At 40.3% G+C, this 17,537-nt stretch overlaps 3 protein-coding genes across 3 annotated transcripts in view; 1 reads left to right on the top strand and 2 right to left on the bottom strand.

The window, feature by feature from the left end:
- Nucleotides 1–6,698, bottom strand: part of tdrd9 (tudor domain containing 9) — an 18,755-nt gene extending 12,057 nt beyond the window's left edge. The window contains exons 1-4 of the mRNA XM_053434045.1: nt 6,348–6,698; nt 1,365–1,444; nt 1,174–1,241; nt 511–732 (exon numbers count right to left, since the gene is read on the bottom strand). Coding sequence (XP_053290020.1) covers nt 511–732; nt 1,174–1,241; nt 1,365–1,444; nt 6,348–6,475 — 498 coding nt within the window. The 5' untranslated portion in view covers nt 6,476–6,698. The remainder of the gene's footprint in view (nt 1–510; nt 733–1,173; nt 1,242–1,364; nt 1,445–6,347) is intronic.
- Nucleotides 2,653–8,223, top strand: rd3l (RD3 like). The gene is made up of 3 exons (XM_053434044.1): nt 2,653–3,021; nt 4,002–4,340; nt 4,988–8,223. The coding sequence occupies exons 2-3, from the start codon at nt 4,027–4,029 to the stop codon at nt 5,349–5,351; spliced, it is 678 nt and encodes a 225-aa protein (XP_053290019.1). The 5' UTR covers nt 2,653–3,021; nt 4,002–4,026; the 3' UTR covers nt 5,352–8,223.
- kif15 (kinesin family member 15) lies at nt 6,966–17,537 on the bottom strand. Its single transcript, XM_053434043.1, is given in 36 exon segments — nt 6,966–7,711; nt 7,714–7,755; nt 7,841–7,972; nt 8,505–8,637; nt 8,772–8,809; nt 8,899–8,965; nt 9,069–9,169; nt 9,452–9,616; nt 9,749–9,844; nt 9,956–10,102; nt 10,258–10,380; nt 10,495–10,599; nt 10,697–10,783; nt 10,887–10,965; nt 11,062–11,147; nt 11,243–11,393; nt 11,477–11,642; nt 11,781–11,886; nt 12,017–12,145; nt 12,238–12,405; nt 12,507–12,648; nt 13,161–13,302; nt 13,382–13,559; nt 13,771–13,980; nt 14,088–14,179; nt 14,293–14,440; nt 14,541–14,663; nt 15,100–15,225; nt 15,327–15,536; nt 15,622–15,801; nt 15,895–15,992; nt 16,099–16,136; nt 16,247–16,323; nt 16,470–16,656; nt 17,219–17,249; nt 17,384–17,537. Coding segments are annotated over 36 exon segments (4,182 nt in total). The 5' UTR covers nt 17,412–17,537; the 3' UTR covers nt 6,966–7,660.

Genomic DNA, 17,537 nt, shown 5'->3' with positions numbered 1-17,537 from the left:
GCCTATTTCTGGGTTGGTTTTAGAGAAAATACCAGTGACCTGAGATAAAATCAATTGCAATCCTTTGTGTGACCTCAGGGAAACGCTTCACCGTTCGCTGACTTAACTCTGAGCACAAAGAACTTTCCATTCACTGATTGCACGACTTTTATAAACCAAGACAAAACGTACGAAGGGGGAACAAAAAGAAAGCTCTCTCCCTACAGCAAATAAGAGTAAAAATAGCTTAAGTGAATAAAGAACACAATATAACCTTTTGTGGCTTAACATGACTTCAACTGTTTTTTATTGCTCCGACTTGCAGGGACATAATTAACTAAGGTCTGCATGTAGCAGAGGAAACTGTTATTATTAGTCACTGTTTAGGAGCTCTGCATAGTACAGCCAGACACCCTGCCAACAAACACACAAGAGTTCGCTGAAGCTTTTGGTGCAAAAACAAAAAATATACACAGGGCTCTTTGCACTGGACAGTTCAAGTAAACCACATTATGTCTAATTGAGACATACCTGATATCCCACCAAACTACCCAGCGTACACTTCCGCTGTGTGGCAACCCATCGAGCAACACTGGTGGCCCCAATCTTGCGAGGTTGGGTGACCACCATGTTGCACGAGGCATTTTTGGCATTGTAGTGGTCCAGAATGTACTGTGGCAGCTGGGTGGTCTTGCCACTGCCTGTGGCTCCTCGAATAATCACTACAGAGTGGTTTTCTATGAGGGAAATCAGCTGGAAGCAGACACACACACACACAGTGTTAACAAAAAGATACCGGATTTGGGTATTTGGAACATATCACTGAAATAAAAAAGGAATTTCAAAATAAGTTAAGATATGTAGAGCAGATGGATGTGCTAAGCTGATTTTTAACCAAAAGTCCAGACTTTATAATCTGCATTAAGGAAGTGCAGCTTAAATGTCAGCCTGATCTCCTAAAATATACACACAGCACTCTGTATTAGACAAGAGGAAGAAAAAAAAATGCCCAGTGAATATGAATTTAGGTTTTGTCCTGCAGCATCAACAATCACTGAGTACATCTTAAATAAAAAGTTAAATCTTGAAAACACCATTGTCCTGGGGACATAAAACCCTTCACTTGACAAAAACAACTATAAGAATGACCATGCACTTATAGAATGTAAGGCTGCCTATTTGGATGCAACAGACCTCCTTTCTGTTTTTGGTTATGGGCAAACTTGGGTACTCATAGTAGGCCAGTGGAGGAGGAGCAGGACCTGAGGGTTCATAATAAAACGCACGAGAAATACTGTGTTCAACAGTCTATAAAAAATAAATTTCACAATGTTTTTAAATAAGATTTAAGATAGGAACAATTTTACAGGAAGTTGAATACTCACTCCCAGCAGGTTTCTGTTTTTGGAGACTCCCTCCGGAGCTCACAGGCTCCAGGCTGCTCTCATCAGGAACCTCTGATGGCCTGAAGAGAAACGAAATACATTTTAAGCAGCTTAACGTTTTGAGGCACTATAAACCAACTGCAATGGTATCAAAACGTGCACACTCTACAATAACTACTGAGAAAAAAGGTCTGATATAGTGATATGTAAATAATGACTTAATATAAAATAAGATACTAAGTGTGATAACGTTTTAAATTAGTAAGACGATTAGTTCAGTTTCACCAACTAAACCGCAGTCAATTCAAATTCTGCTCATATGGGACAAGCGTCCTCTTTATTCATTTATGACAGACCACACTCCATCTTCAGTCATTCAGGATAGGATAAAAACATAGTGTACCATTCTTCAGCTTTATCTGAAAAAGCTTAACTGCCCATGTTTCAAAGAGGCGAAAGAGAAGAAACATGCAGTTACTGAAAAAATTGTATGTACTGGTAAGACCAGGCTAAAATAAGAGACCGAGCCTTAAAGCAGCTTAAATAAATTCCCTTTAAGATTCTGGAAAAAAATTTAGATCAGTGCATCAATGTCATGTTTTATAACCTAAAAGGAGGAGGCTATGTTTTCACCCTTCTATTTGTTGGTTTGCTTGATTTTCAGCAAGGACACACGTAAAGAAGTGAATGAATTTCCACAAACTTTAGTGGATGGATATGGTATGGTTCAGTAAAGAACACAAAACAATATGGTGCAAATCAGGAGATTTTTCATTTTCATTTTCTCAGCGTTAAAAAGGGCATTTTTCAACATTTTCCGTTTTCCCAGGGAATAATATAAAAATGAGGAACTGTTGAATGTTAGTGTTGCAGAACACTCAGGTGTTGTAGTCACCTGAGGTACATGCTGTGTACTGCTGCATTTCATACTAATCGAGTTTTAGTATATAATTAACTTCATCTTTAGGTTCACACAGAGGATGAAAATGCCAGCAGCTCTACACACTTTGTCCTAATGTCATATCTAACCCCGCTCTAAGTCTGTGCCTCATCTTGTCTTTCCCTCTGGTCAACTCGACCCGGCCCGCAGCTCTGGTGCCTGGAGAGCATTCCATGTTGTCTCTGCCCGTCCCCTCGTCTTCACCAGGAGGATTTTTATCACAACAGCAGGCACAAACTCTGACAAGAGGAGCTCAAATATAACACACATGCGGCTTATGCACACACATGCACTCTCGCCCTCTCCCTTTCTCTCCAATGCAATCCTTTCGTGCAAGCTACAAAGCAGCTGACCTTACAACAAAGCTGCACACTGCACAGAGGAGAGCGGAGTGAAGGGAGAGGAGAAGAGACAGCTCTTAGTCAGTTAGTGGTGGGTGACTAACTCTCTTGGAAAAAGTCTGTGTGGCAAGAGCAGTGGGAGAGATAGGGACAAGACATTAACTACAGCAGAAAGAGGAAAAACTGCTTCAGGAGTCAAGACATTGGAGAATTGCTGCCGACACACAAGAGATGTGCATTTGACACCGAGGGACGCAACAGCGATTGAAGAATGAACACTACCAGGGCTGAACCATAACGACAAGAAGCAGAGGACTACGCTAGTTTTAACCCTACTCCTGAATACCTCACAGAGCCGGTGGAGCCATTTTCAGCTGTAAGTACAAGTAGTTATTTTCCATTTTCAGCCAGTCGTAGTAAGATCCATTCTGACCTGCACATGCTGAAAGACTCACTGTTGTTTAAGTCATGATTAGTTTTTAATCAAATCAGACACAAAAGAATGAAGGCTGTGTAACTCTACAATATATAGAGGTGGTTGACCTCTGACCCTGCAGGCTGTGTGATCCATCTAAATCCCAGGTGGAAGCCGGGTTGAATCCATCATCTTGAAAGAAAAAAGGGGCCAAATACAAACACCCGACATTGTGCTCGACCGAGTTTGACTTTAACTGAAGGCAATCAAAGCAGAGACCAGAGGTCAGCTTAGTTATGGGGTGATCGTTTTTTACTGTCAAACTGACATCTCTAAATATAATGGGGCCAAACAGTTATGGATAAAATGAGAAACAATATTCCCATTCTTAGAATTATGGCTGTGATTTTGTCCCCCACACGGTTTTCATGATATGATTCTACTGATTTTTACAACATAACATTTACATTTTCCTCGCAAAGTTGTATATCTGCCCTTTAGTCATTTAAAAGGCACCAACTCATGATGTCAGAAATGAAATCCACAAGCTGTCAACTAAATTTGGGTCTCGACCTTTTCTAGAGTTTGTCTTTCACATATGAAGAACACAGCAAGGTATTTTCTGGGTCAGATGTGTTCACAACAAAAGGGCATTTCCATAGCATTCTTGCCAGATATGGCACCTGGGTAGATTATGCAGGAGGCAGGACGCCACATAAACATTTCCTGTGGAAAAGCATGTGTTTTTGTTTACAGCACATCAACACAGACATCGCGTGATTTCACTGAGGGACTTGGCAAGAAAAATTGTTTTGTGTGGTCAGTGCCTGTCTGAAAGCAGCTTTAGAAGGAAACTAGCCATTAGTTTAAGGAAAATTCCAGCTCTGTGCTGTATAAATACCTTCAGGGTCCGCAATAACAAAGAATTCTTGTTCTTTCAGTTTTCTGGACGTTCTGCTAAGTGCCATGCCCCTGTTCAGCTGGATGAAGTGGTCTCATGTGAGAAAAGTGCAGACTCAGAATGAAGCGCCACCTCTTAAGAGCTCAGAGGTTGTGCCCAGCCGCAGGTTGATCAGAGAGCTCCTGTGGCATGTAGAAGAACGTGAACAACTGGCACGGGAATTGGAGCGAGAGCACAGGTTGGCCCACAGCTCTCCGGGGCTCCAATGGTTCCAGAAGTACCATCGGTTACGGACTCTCATCCCCACATCAGAGCTTTACCAGCTAGAGTTCCTGTGTGCCCAGATACCACCGATCCATGCAGCTGCAGTCCTTTCCAGGTGTTTATTAGCGGACATGCCATGCGCCATCCTCACATTAGCATGCTGTCAACTGTGGCTAACCGCTACTGCCTCAACACAAGGCCTGACAGCAGGCGAAGCAGAGAAGACCCAAAGGGAAAGGGAGGCAGGGCGAGCTGCCAAGAAAGCCATTATGTGTTACTGTCACAGAGGCAGGGGATAGAGGGTGTGAACATGTGAAGGTGAAGGATGCCCTATAAAGCTGAGTGTAGGCAGACTGCCGGGGTTTCCTCTCATCATCTGCATGATCGCAATTATATTTCAAAAAGGTTGAAGAGTTGTTATAGATGGTTGAGCCCTGTGACCTACTTATTTATTCCCCATACAACTCACATCTAGGTCACTGGAGGGTTGTTACAGCCAAATTACCAAAGAATCAAATTTAAGTAAGATATGTTATAATGCTTCTACCATTTCCACACATCTGTGCTTCTAGTTTCAACAATGACATACAGACGACTCGCTTACAGGTATCTCATTTTATGATGGTGAAACATTATAATTATATCATCAATATTATTATATTATTAATTTAAAACTCACACCTGACATTACGGGAAGCTCATGCTAATCCTTCCTTTTTTCACTACTGTTTAATTAATTAATATTGGTGCATCCTTCCGCAGGTTTCGTGAGGTACTGGCCACTAACAACATAAGACCCTGGGAGCTGGTGTCGGTCTTCAAGCAGGTGCTGAGAGACTTTGTGAACCATAAGCAATATGATGAAGAGTACGACTTCTCAGGTCAGTCAGCACAGCACAGACCAATGGAGGCTTGGACCAGCCGCTATAAAATGAGGCAGGGCTTTGTCACGACCACCATCCCCAACTGTGGAGACTGCCCAAGGGAGGAGATCCCAACAATCTCTGGATATGTGGACTGGGCCATGCGGCACTCCAGTTCATTCTCAGGTTTCAGCGACTGGGAACATCCATATAACTATCCAGCATCTCTCAGGCCCAATGGGACATACAGTACTACACTTTGAAAAGACACACCAAACATGAAACCACATGAAAACAACAAACACATTACAAATGTTAGTAGTTTTAGGTTTTTCAAGGTTTGAGACAAAAATACAAAAAATACAATTTATTACAAGGACTAGTTTGTCTTGCCTGCCTGCTCTGTATAATCCCGTTTTCCTGAGGGTTTCATGATGTCTTGAAAACAACCCTAGGTAAGTCTTTGTAGAGGTTAGGCCGTGTTTCAAAAGGTAAATTGTCAGAGATAATGTGTGAGCACAGTATGTGAGAACGTGCACAGCCTGGACCCATTTGTGAGGTTTTAGGTGAAGCAGTGTGTCCCTGCAGTCGCTCATCACACGCTCAACATGTTTTTGAGAAGTTAGAGCACAGGTCGATATTCTCCCGTTTCATCTGAACTGTTTTTAGAGACCTATGGATGCAAAACTGTCAAAATGCTGTAAATAGATACATTTTTAAATTCTAGAGTTTTTTTTATTGTCTAATAGCACTGTTTTTAATTTAGTGTACTATATTTGGAAGTTTATCTTTCCTGGCAGGGTAGCAGAGGCTTAAGAAAACATTTAGAGAAAAACAGACAAAATAATCGAAACAATTAGATGTTTCTTCTCTGGTCAGAGTTGTGTGAGGGTAAGGATGTAAAAATGTAAACCTGATGGGTGTTTTTTTTTAAACACGTCCTAGGCAGTAAATGAAAAAACGTAACTTAACTCGTCAAATCTAATTTCAACAAACACTGGCAAGAAATCAAGTGTCCCTTTTCCACTGCAGAGCTCGTAGCCGCCAAAACCATCATGGACGGGCGCTTAGCACCTCGGGTAGTTTTCACAGCAATTATCACATAAAACTCTGAATTCGCAGAGGCCGACATCCTTCAACGTGTCATATTTGATTTAGCATGATTGTGGATGAGAGAGAAGGGAAGTGACACGTGAGGCCCATGTACCAGGGCCAAACGTGTCCGAGGTTAGCTAACATGAAGCTAACATGAAGCTCACCTGGTCCCCTCGGCCGCTGGTTCTTCGAGCTTCTTCACAGCCGCTTCGTCTGTGAGGTTAATTTTGGCAAACGTGGCTCCCGAGGTGAACCAGGCGGAAATCTGCTCGGCGGTGAAAACTTTCTTCATCTTGTCGTCGCTGTCTAAAATAAAACCATCGTCTTTCTTCCACCACTTCGTGTGCTGACTGAGGCGCGAGGCAACCGAGGCAGGTGTACGCGCTCAACTGGCCCCCTGGCGGTTAGACTAAAAACCGAAAAATCCCCACAGAAGCACATTCAAATTGCAATAACGCCTGTGTTCACTCAAAATGGCTGCAGTATTTATCCTTTGGTGAATGCTATGCAATGTGTCGATCTACGACTACACCAAAAACAAATCTTAATCTGGAGAGGTGAAGGTCATTTCCGCTGTGAATATCCAAAGACCTGGATGAATTAAAATCTATATTCACTAATTCTAATGAGATCAGATCTGAAACATTTAATGGATCAGTCAGACCCATGAATATTTAATTCATTATTTGAGTGACAAAACCACATTTTCTTGCTCCTTTGGTGTTTTATTATTTCAAACTAAATATCTTAGACTTCTGGTCGGACAAATTAAGACATCTCAATCTCTTTGAAACATAATTTTATAGATGAAACACATTTAAATCCATTAACTCACAGATAAATAAATTTTAAAATTACTTTAAGTTGCAGCTTTTACTGAAACAGTTATTTTAACATTTTATTTAACTTTTCAGGATTTTCAAAGAAAAATAAGGTTACGATGGGACAAATTAAAGCTTCTAGATAGAAACAAATGTTTTAATTACAGTATGTTCAAGGTTCATTGTGCTAAAAATACATTAGCTATACGGCTCAGTATAATGGAAAAGTACATGAGAAACATTAAACAGTGGAAACAACTCATAACAACAATAGCATCAGAAATAAGCACCAAAAATATTCTGAACATGTTAAATGTCCAGTTTTCACATTAAGATGTTATTCTGCATTGTTTTTGTTTCAATGTAGTCTGTGGACAACTTGTAGTTCATCCTAAGCATTTCAATAAGACCCCGAAATGATTGTGCTGCAACAGCACATACAGTAAATAAAAAAAATTAAAAATCTAAAAGGTCGAATGGGCCTCCAGTCAAATTTGTTTAGGGATGCAATGACCTGAACACATTTCCTGAATGAAGAGAAGAAATACAATCCTAAACCACGTAAAACCATTCAAATTAAGAAGAGTAAAAAAAAAAAAAAGGGAATACAATTTTAAAAAGACAACAAATTTAGATTGAGACACTTTCACCTCTGTTCAAACACTCAGAGACGAGGGATTTACAGGATCTCCAGCGATGGACATCCAACTTCTCGCATCAAGCTAATCTCTGTTCGGAGCTTTTCGTTTTCCTTTAAAACAAAATTGATTGTTGTGATGAACGGTTACAAAATGACCACAGAGAAAACATCCTTCAACGAGAGAAAAGTTAGTTACCCCTTGAAGTTTTGTGTTGTCCAATTTTAGCTTCACCAGATATTCAATCCTCTGTTTGTGGTTCTTATGTCCAACAAGTTTTCCATTCTCCTCCGACAGCTTCACGTTCTGCTTACGGAGAACCTCATTCTCCTGTAAAAAAAAAACATATGATCAGTAAAGTCAGATAACGTTGTCTGTTTGTTTGGCTGTTGTTAGGGAACCTTAGTGTAAACAAGCCCAGTCATTTTTATTGTGAATGTCACACTGCTCAAATTAAAAGTGTGAAATAAATCAATTCTCCTGGTGTTACTTTGATTTTATCCAAATCAATATAAATATTTTATAAATATAGAGTTTCCTCTCTGTATGCCATATGTTGTCAAGTCTTAACTGAAATATGAAACATCTTTTACAGGGCCAGATGACCTTGTGTTTGCACTCGTCTTTTTCAGCCTGAATAAATGTAATCTATAAGTAGCCAAGTCATTGTCCTCAAATAGGCAGCGATGACAATTTTTCCCCATATTGTTATGATGTGAAATAGTCGTTGACCGTCCCCAACTGAGAGATTTGAAGTTTCTTCTTGTTGACTAAATGTTTCTCAAAGTATTTTAGAGATATTTCGATCAGGATTAATATGTTGTACCATCACCTGACCACAAGTGGAGAAAAAAAGTCTTACCTGGAAAAGTTTCTCGTCGTCCTGTATCCGCTGGCTCAGCTCTCTCAGCTCTAAACAACGGTTCCTCAGCTCAGAGGTCAGCTCCTGAACGCAGATTTGAGACTGAGCCAACATTGACTCCTGCGCCTGCAATCTGTTCCAAACACGAACAGAGAAGATAGTTATCGATCATTAAGAATGAATGAAGGATAACATAAATATACAATAACCAAACATTTATTAACATTTATTAACTACTAAACTCAACCTCTCAGCATAAGCACTTACTTTCTTTGAGTATTAGTCAGCGTCCTCGTTAAGTCGTTCTGTTAATCAATAAGACAGAGGGACACATTCAATTAAGTGTTCACTCAGGAGAAAATAATATAAAATGAGCAGACTGACTGATGCAAACCTTCTCTGCTCGCTCCTCCTGCAGCTCCTTATTCATAGACTGTTTAATGGCATCATTAAGGTCCTCACTACAAATCACAGAAAAATACATTAATTTTCCTTGTGACAGCAAAAACTGGTGATCTGATGCATTTTAGGTTTAGTTTGAAAAAGAGGAGGAATAAACTCAACGGATCATTTCCATTCTGCGTCATCTGACTCTGCTTGGTATAAAACTTGTCAAGCAAGGCCTGGATCTCCATCCGGACCATCTCTTTCTCAGTGAGCTGCGTCTAACGACAGTTAATACAGATTATGGATTATTATTGATGCCATTCACAGAAATTAAGCACATTGAAAATGTATAGGATGCATTAAAAGATTCATCCATAGTAATTTAATGTAGTGATTTAAATTGAAAACTTGATGGTATAATAACAGTCTATCGTACGGAAGAACTAAAAATTCTTGGCTAATACACAAAACAAATACACTAGAGTCTGCTTTAAACATTTCCATCTAAATTTGAATGGCTGCAAGTTAATTTAATCTTCACATAAAATAATATACATTACCTTCAGCCTTGCGATCTCATCATTCTTGGCAGCTCTCTCAGCATTCAGCTCTACTAAAAGAATCTCCATGGTTATCATGGAGGAGCGTCGATTCTCCAGCTCCCTCTCCTGACTCTCAAGCACCTGGTTCAGATCCCTGTTGAAGCTGCCTGGAGTGTTAGGCATCTTTAGAGGCAGAGAAAAAAAACAGGACATAAACACTTGGTGCTAAAAAACTAAAAAAAATTAATCAAGACAGATGCAAAGTCAGATGTAAAGGCATATTTCAACAATAACTAAACCATAAATAGGTTTTACCCGAGGTAATGATTTAGGTGTGACTGCTGTCTCAACAAGGGGTTTCAAACTTCCATTTCTGATCGTTTTCTCAACAGCGTCTTGCTGTTGTTGCACCTGGTTCAAAAGGAGAATATCTCTTAGTAATTTTGATGAAAATAATCATCCTTAGGATTTACGTAGATTATTTGGGGTATTTTTTTTCTGTAGTGAGACAAAGAGGCTCACCTTTTGCTGTAGATTCTGTATCATGACATCCTTCTGGGCTGTTTGCTCTTGAGATGCTTGGAGGAGGCTATTCTGATCATCTAAGACCTTAGTGAGTCTCTCAACCTCCTCGGTGGCATAAGTCAGCTCCTCCTGCAACACCTCCACCTGAGGACAGACATAAATCAAACACATTGTAGTTTTATTATTCAAACTAAGGTTTTGCTGTGCCCAAAACTAAAGAGTCATAATGTCAATAAAATTTTGTAAATCTCTGAAAACCCACATGTGTGAACAGATGTGTTTAATGTGACTGAACATACCTCAATCTTGTTGGATGCCACGCTTCTGTCTAAGGATTCTTTCAGGTCACACATTTCTGTTTGCATCTTAGAGTTTTGTTCCCTCATGTCCTCCCTTTCAAGGCAGGCAGTATTGAACTTGGCCTGGAAGGGGAAAAACAACATCATTAAATACATTCCTTCGCAGATTTAAACATTATGTGTATATGCGGTATGTCATTAAGTTATTAAAGACAAATAGGTAGGAGAGTAAATTACTGTGATGTCTGTGACATCTTCAGACAGGTGGGTAATGGTCTGCTCCTTCTGGATCAGCTCAACACGGAGGTCTCTGGTCTGATTAATCAGATCTAGAACAACAACCTGTGAAACAGAACAAGAGACATTGAGGAGTAGCAGATATACTAGCATTATATTTGGAGGAATAAAAAATATGAGAGAATCATTGGGTCAGACTTACTTTATTCTGTTTAATCTCTTGCTCCAAGCCCTTTACGATTTCACTGGTAGAGGTTAGATTTAGCTCAAGATCGACAAGTTTTGTTTCCTTCAAACAAAAATGAGATGAACAGATTTAGATGCTGAGCTTCAAATCATTGTTCTAGCAAATAACCATTTTTTCACACATGTACACTGTTTTTTAAACTGACCTGTTGTTGGTTTTGTGCCGTTAGGTCCGAGACTTGTTTTCTGAGCTGCGTGTTCTGCTCCACAGTTTCATTGAGTTCTCTGAAGGCAAACACCAAAGTCAGTCATGTTAATGTAAGAACTATTTTCAAAACAATAGTAAACAATTCTTAAAAAGATAGTCTGTGCAAATCTCACTTTGATGTACTTTCTTTGTTTTCTCTCATCTGCGAGATCAGGGTGCTTGAGTGCTCTTGCTCGTTTTGCAGAGAGTTGTTCAATTTCTAGAATAAAAGACAAAATAAATGTAAGAATAAAAAGTATAGACAGTTAGGACACGACAGCCATAGTCCATAGTTGAGTCTATGAGTTAACTGACCATGAGCTGTGCTTTCACTTTGTCAATCTCCTGCTGCCGGTCCTGCAGCTGCTGTCTTGACTGATCAGCCTCAAACTTAGACTCAGCTTGAATCTGGTCAAATGAATCCTGCAGAGTCCGATGCTGCTCCAGAAGCTGCTCCCACTCAAGACTGGAAGGAAAAGTTGTGGACACTTAAGACACATTTGATCAAGAATAATCGCAACTCACTTTGTGCATTAAACTTGTGCTTACTGGACTTTGTCAAGCTGGAGCTGTGTGCTGATCAGACTGTTGGAGAGCTGGCTCATCTCTCTTTGCTCCTTGCTCTTGCCGTCTCTTAACTTGTCCCTAACAACAGCCAGCTCCTTATCGGACGACTGTAGCACCAGGCGTAGATCACGGATCTCACTCCTCAGGACTGAAAGGAGAGGAAACGAAAGTAGTCACATTGGTACTCTTCCACCTTCCACAAATGAAAGAAATGTCCAAGTTCGATTACAGAAAAATCAAGGCAAATGAACATGTCATTAGAATGTGTCAAAAACCAGAACCTCACCGTCTGAGGCTTGCTGTTCAGACTGAAGGCTTTGTTTGAGCTTATTGACAGTTTCTTGCAGGCTGAGCTGATCTCTGTTCCTTTTCTCTGTCTCTGCAGAAAGTCGCTGCATAATGTGAAAAGAAAAATTAGGGAATCAAAATGGTTTGTATGGAAAAGGGGCAGGTTTTTGCAGACTACTACACATCAAATATAAACATGCAAATGTCGATAAAGAATTTGAGGAGATGATCTACCTCATTCTTCTGGCGTGACTCTTGTGATATCAAAGTGATCTGCTCTTCAAATTTTGCAATTTGCTGCAACAGCTTGCTGTTCTTTAGTTCCTCCTCATTCAGCTGAGACTGGAAAGAGCTGGTTTGCTCCTGATGAGACAGTAGATTAGTGTGACAGTGTGGGGGGCTGAATATATGCATGGTACTACACAGATTTGAGGTATAGTTTTGAGCTGATTTACTTGCACATGGCGCAGTTCCTCAGTCAAGGCCATCTCAGCCATGTCTGACGGAGGCAGCTCATCCCTAATGTCGTCTCCCTTGTTGTCTGTCCCGTTCAGGTGTTCCGGGCTGGACAGAGGCAGGAAACAGGACCGCAAGTTGTACGCTTTTGAGGGCGTGGTGAGAATCTAGAATAACATATATTTTTGATGATAAAATAATTACTTTTGTCAGGTTGCAAATGAGATTATGTTATTTGTCTCACAGCCAACTGCAAAAATCTCCTCACCTTTAAAGTTTCAACGTGAATTCTGTTCAGCTCAGAGACCTCCCGTTTCTTGTAAGCGTTCGTGGCTTCCAAAATATTTTCCAAATGCCTGTTGGACTTGTCCAGGTATCTTTTTTCAGACTCCAGCTGAGACAACTGTTTCCTAGAACACAGAGCACCATCCAAAAACCACATTAAGGTCTGCAAAATGTACTTTATTCGGCTGTAAAAGCATTGGAGGAAAAATGGCTCCTTTTATTTAGATAACGAAAACAAATCCACCTTTGAATCAAAAATATATTATAGTTGTATAAACGTCTTATTTCTGAAGCTAGGATTCAGAGCTGAGCAATAATATTTTAACATACACAAAGAGTGGATTCTGGAGGAATGTGTGACACCATTAAATATAAGAAACAGGGTAGGACATTGTTTCGCCAAATTAAAAGCCAGAATGGAAGTCGGTTTAACAGTTGGCCTTGTTTCAGTTACTGACTAAAATATGTGTCCATGTGAAGTACGCTGTGCTTGTAGAGAACACTGGGAGTTTTCAAAGGTGTCTTGTATTTTTAAGTTTTGGAAAGCTTGTCTCTTAACACCTGCTAAGCTTCTTTGGTAATGTTCCATGTGAAATTAGATCGAGTGTGGTTTTTAATCATTAAATGTCCTCCTTACTTGGTGATTTCTCTGTACTCCTCAAATGCCTGAAGTGCAGATGTGAGGTCGGACTGTTTCTGTAGCATTTGAGCCTTTAGCTTCTCAATTGTAGATGTTGAAACACTGTCTGCAGCCACAGGGGTTGAGGAGGCTGCTGGAGCTGTGGAGAAATATGAGATTATTGACATGTATCTAGATAAAGAAGATTTTTCTCAGTTTTCTCATGATATTTATCATACTCTCTGTGGCTCTTTCTGACTCCATGGCTGTCTGGAAGGCCTCTTCCAATTCAGCAGAAACTTGGACTACAACTTCCTCGGCTTTCACCACTGACTCAAGAGAACGCAGGTGCCGGTTCTCCTCTCTCAGGCTGTAGTTCTCGGCTGCATATCGAGTCATCTTTGGGTGATGTTCAACCTTAAACAGCAGCAATGTGTACATGACAAAAAAAGTGATTAACAGATGCAACAGTAGATCCTGGGCTTAACAATTGGTGAGCTCATTTAACTAATACAAATGTAGTCCTATTCTGCTGCATATTGGAGCTATTCAAACAAACGTATTCAACTAAAGAGCTGAGGTCCTCAGCAGTGAATCAGAGTGTGTTCAAAAGGAATTATGTTGTTACCTGATCTCTCAAGATCTTAATCTCTTCTTTCAGCTGGTCAATCAGAGCCTGAGAGTCCTTGTCACACAGGAGGTTTTGTCCTGCCTTCATTTTTTTCTCAAGACGAGAGATGTGGTCTTCTCGAAACCTGACAATCATTCGGCTAGAATGTATGAACTTGTCTTTTTGTGTCCAGGCCGCCTCAAGCTGAGCCACTTTCTGGAGCAGCGTCTGATTGGAGTCAAACATTACTATTAGTTCCACTGCAACAACATTTTGTCCTCACAACAATTTAAGAGCGAGAAATAAATGATAGAGCAATCGAATAGTTCCCATACCCTCTTTTCCTCTTCTCGCTTCGTCCAAAGACGAACAGCTGCCATAAACTTGGTTTTAAATGAAAAGTCATGTTGAATGTCAAGGGAAGAGCCTGGTGAGAGAAAAGCCATTTAACATTTGTTAAAAAGAAAAGGAAAATATTATTTAAACGATAATCCACATTATTATTATTTTTTATTGGTGTAAAAATGAAATTATTTATACCCATGGGCAGTTCAGGTCCTCCTGGTGCGATATCTCTCCCATAGTCCCCTCCCGGAGAATTGAGTGCCTGTGCAAGCTGCTCCTTGAGCTTCTTCACCTCAGCCTGTAACTGCCTCACATTTCCCTGTGTATCTTCATTGATGATCGCCTGATAAATCAAAGATAATTTGTCATGAAGATGAGATAATGAAGTGATTTAGCGTTGAAATTATTGGTTTTGTCTACTTTGTATTAAAACAGTATGAGACCTTGTTCTTGATCAGCTTTGCCCTCTGAGCAAACTGCAAGGTCGACAGGGTTTCTCCAAAACACTTTGAACCAGGGTGGACATTGGCTATGATGTAAGTCTTTGCATTTCCTCCAAGAGAGTCCTGAAATAAAAGGAATAGAAAAAATTGTCACAGTGTACAAGATTTTCGAAATTAACACTATGAAGGGTTATGTTCGACCAAGACAAAAATAAATTGAAAATGGAAATTCAATAACAGAATGTCAAGTGACAAAAATGTAAAGCTTCTGGTTTCAATTCAAACCACATCACCACTACGGTTTGTTCAATGACTTCATAATTACATTGTGTAATATGCAAGCTATATCCAAAACAATTATTGAAAGGGGATGTCAGCAGACATTAAGGCAACATTAAAAAACATGTTTCCAAGGTTAATGTTTCAGATACACACCAAAACCAACTAACCTGCTTTAACTGCAGGGGATCTGACTTTCAGTTTCCAAACCACCATTCTCAGCAACATAACAATCTCGCCGTAAAAAAAATGACATTTGTATGCATGTAAAGACACTCACCCTTAGCAAGAAGGTGAGTTTAGAGTCCCTGTAGCAGATGTGGCGGTTCTTCCCATTGGACACATCCACCAGGGCCATGATCACCTGACCAAGACACATGAGGGAACGATTGATACTGCTGGCCTCCTGAAAAAAAAAAGTGCAGCAGCTACAAGCTGTTAGCAAGCAACAACAAAAGTGATACATGTAATACATCAGTATGAGAGCATTCAGGTGGGAAGCATCACCTTGAGCCTGGAGCCTTCTGTGTGTGTATCTTTCTGCCTCTCGGATCCTGCCAGATCCACCAGGTTCAGCTGAGACATTCGTATGTTCACCACCTCATTGATGGACTCTTTGGACTCTAAAGTCATGGTAAACACAGCATGAGATCTGGAAGACTCGCGGTTCATAGAGGTGGAGGCCACTCGTCGATTACGCCAGCCCATAGACAGAACCTGTGGTTATAAACACAAAGTTTAGTGCAGCTCCACACACTTTGTTCAGTAAATGGTGACAGAGTAAGATGGTGAAGTTGCCTACCTGGTAAGCTTCAGCGGCTGAGTTGACAAACTTCTCTACCGCTCCCTCAACAAACACACCCTTCTTGATATTCTCCCTCATGAAAAGACTGGCCGACGCTGTGTCCAGGAGGTCGTAAATTTGTTCATTGTATATCTCAATAAATGAACATTTGCAGAGGAAACTCTTAGACTTGGCAGACTTTTGGGAGATAGAAAAACAAATCACCAAAAGAGTTAGAAAATAAACAACTGGTTTACAACAAAATTGCTACAATGAAATGTTACCGCTCACCTGTTCCACTTCTCTGTTTATGAGAAAAAACAGGTACTCAAAACTTCGAGGGATAACCCCGCGGTGTTCATCTGTGAAGTTATCCAACTCAGATGGTCCTGGAACAAGAAATTTTTTTTTAATGAGGGTCCATTTAATTATTTTTTATGCAAAAAAGTTAAAGAATATGTAATGAACAATTTACACAATGTGAATAATTCTCACCAAGCATGGTAAATGTTTTCCCTGAGCCGGTTTGTCCACTGCAAAAACAAGAGAGGAATATGAGAAGAAATTAAATGGATGTCACGGAGGTCCTGCCATTATTTTCTTTTTCATTTGATACTGTAAAATATAAACAAAAACCACTTACTAAGCAAATATAGTGCCATTGTATCCATTCATGCAAGACTCCACAATATTCTTAGCCACAGTGGAGAATACAGAGTCCTGTTGAGGAATGACAGATCAGTTCACACATACACACACCAGGATTAACTTTAACAGGCTATATCAGACACAGAGAAATTAGGTTACTATCAAATCACCCAAGCTAGTTTAACCCATGTGTCTAAGATGAAACCCGTGCTCCCAACCTGAGATATGTCCATATCAGCCACATGGTCATAGGTGAAGGTTCTCGGCTCTGGCTTGGAGAGCAGACGGATGGTGTTGGGTGACGTGACGGTGAGACACAGACTTTGATCTCCATCTGTGGTCAGTCCAGTGCCCCGGGTCAGAGGTCGCACTCGCACATAAACCTTGATGGAATCGCTGTCACCACTGTAACACCAGAGAATAACATCAACACCCATGCCATGTAAAAACTGAGCCGGTGATGGTGAGAATCAAAACAAATGGGTGTTTGTCCCTACAGCTGCCCATTTAGTTCAGTGGACATGAAATTGTTAATCTGTGTCCAAGTGTTCATTCTTAAATTTCCCTCGGGATCAATAAAGTATCTATCTATCTATCTATCTATGGAGTATACCGATTCATATCTATCTTTCTAGCTATGGAGTATACAGATCTATCTATCTTTCTAGCTATGGAGTATACAGATCTATATCTATCTTTCTAGCTATGGAGTATACAGATCTATATATCTATCTATCTTTATATGGAGTAAACAGATCTCTCTATCCATCTATCTATCCTTCTATGGAATATAAAGATCTATCAATCTATGGAGGAAACAGATCTCTCTATCTATCTTTCTACGGAGTATACAGATCTATCTGTCGCTTATTGTTATTGTACAATATTCACCCTGACCTGAGATAACACGGACCATTTTATGAACATGACCATGTGGATGAAACAGAGAGTGATGAAGACTCGTTACCTGGCAACAAGCTGGGATGAATCGACCGATCCTGTCAACAGAACGATAAAGATAAGACACTGCTTTGCTGCGTATGTACTAGCTGACGTTAGCAGTGACGATGCTCGATAAAACAACAGGAGCGGAAGTTCACAAGCAGAACAAGTACGGATTTGTGGCGCTCACCTGCTCGACTGGTGTTCATCGCTGACATGGAAATATTCACCGTTATGTAGTAAAATGAACTTTCTTCACATCACGTCGGAGAGAAGGGGAACAGCTCTGTTTACATCCTTCAGAATTGGCGGGCCGGTTAGCTACTGGAATTCTTCTTAGGTTT

This window comes from Pleuronectes platessa, chromosome 11 (assembly GCF_947347685.1).
Source record: "Pleuronectes platessa chromosome 11, fPlePla1.1, whole genome shotgun sequence".
NCBI classification, from domain to species: domain Eukaryota; kingdom Metazoa; phylum Chordata; class Actinopteri; order Pleuronectiformes; family Pleuronectidae; genus Pleuronectes; species Pleuronectes platessa.
The sequence above is the reverse complement of the archived record's forward strand: the minus strand, read 5'-3'. Positions and strand labels throughout refer to the sequence as shown.

Coding starts and splice junctions, on each gene's coding strand:
- rd3l (XM_053434044.1), top strand. CDS start 4,027: ATGCCCCTGTTCAGCTGGATGAAGTGGTCTCATGTGAGAAAAGTGCAG. Junction 4,341..4,987: donor GCAGCTGCAGTCCTTTCCAG/GTGTTTATTAGC, acceptor ATCCTTCCGCAG/GTTTCGTGAGGTACTGGCCA.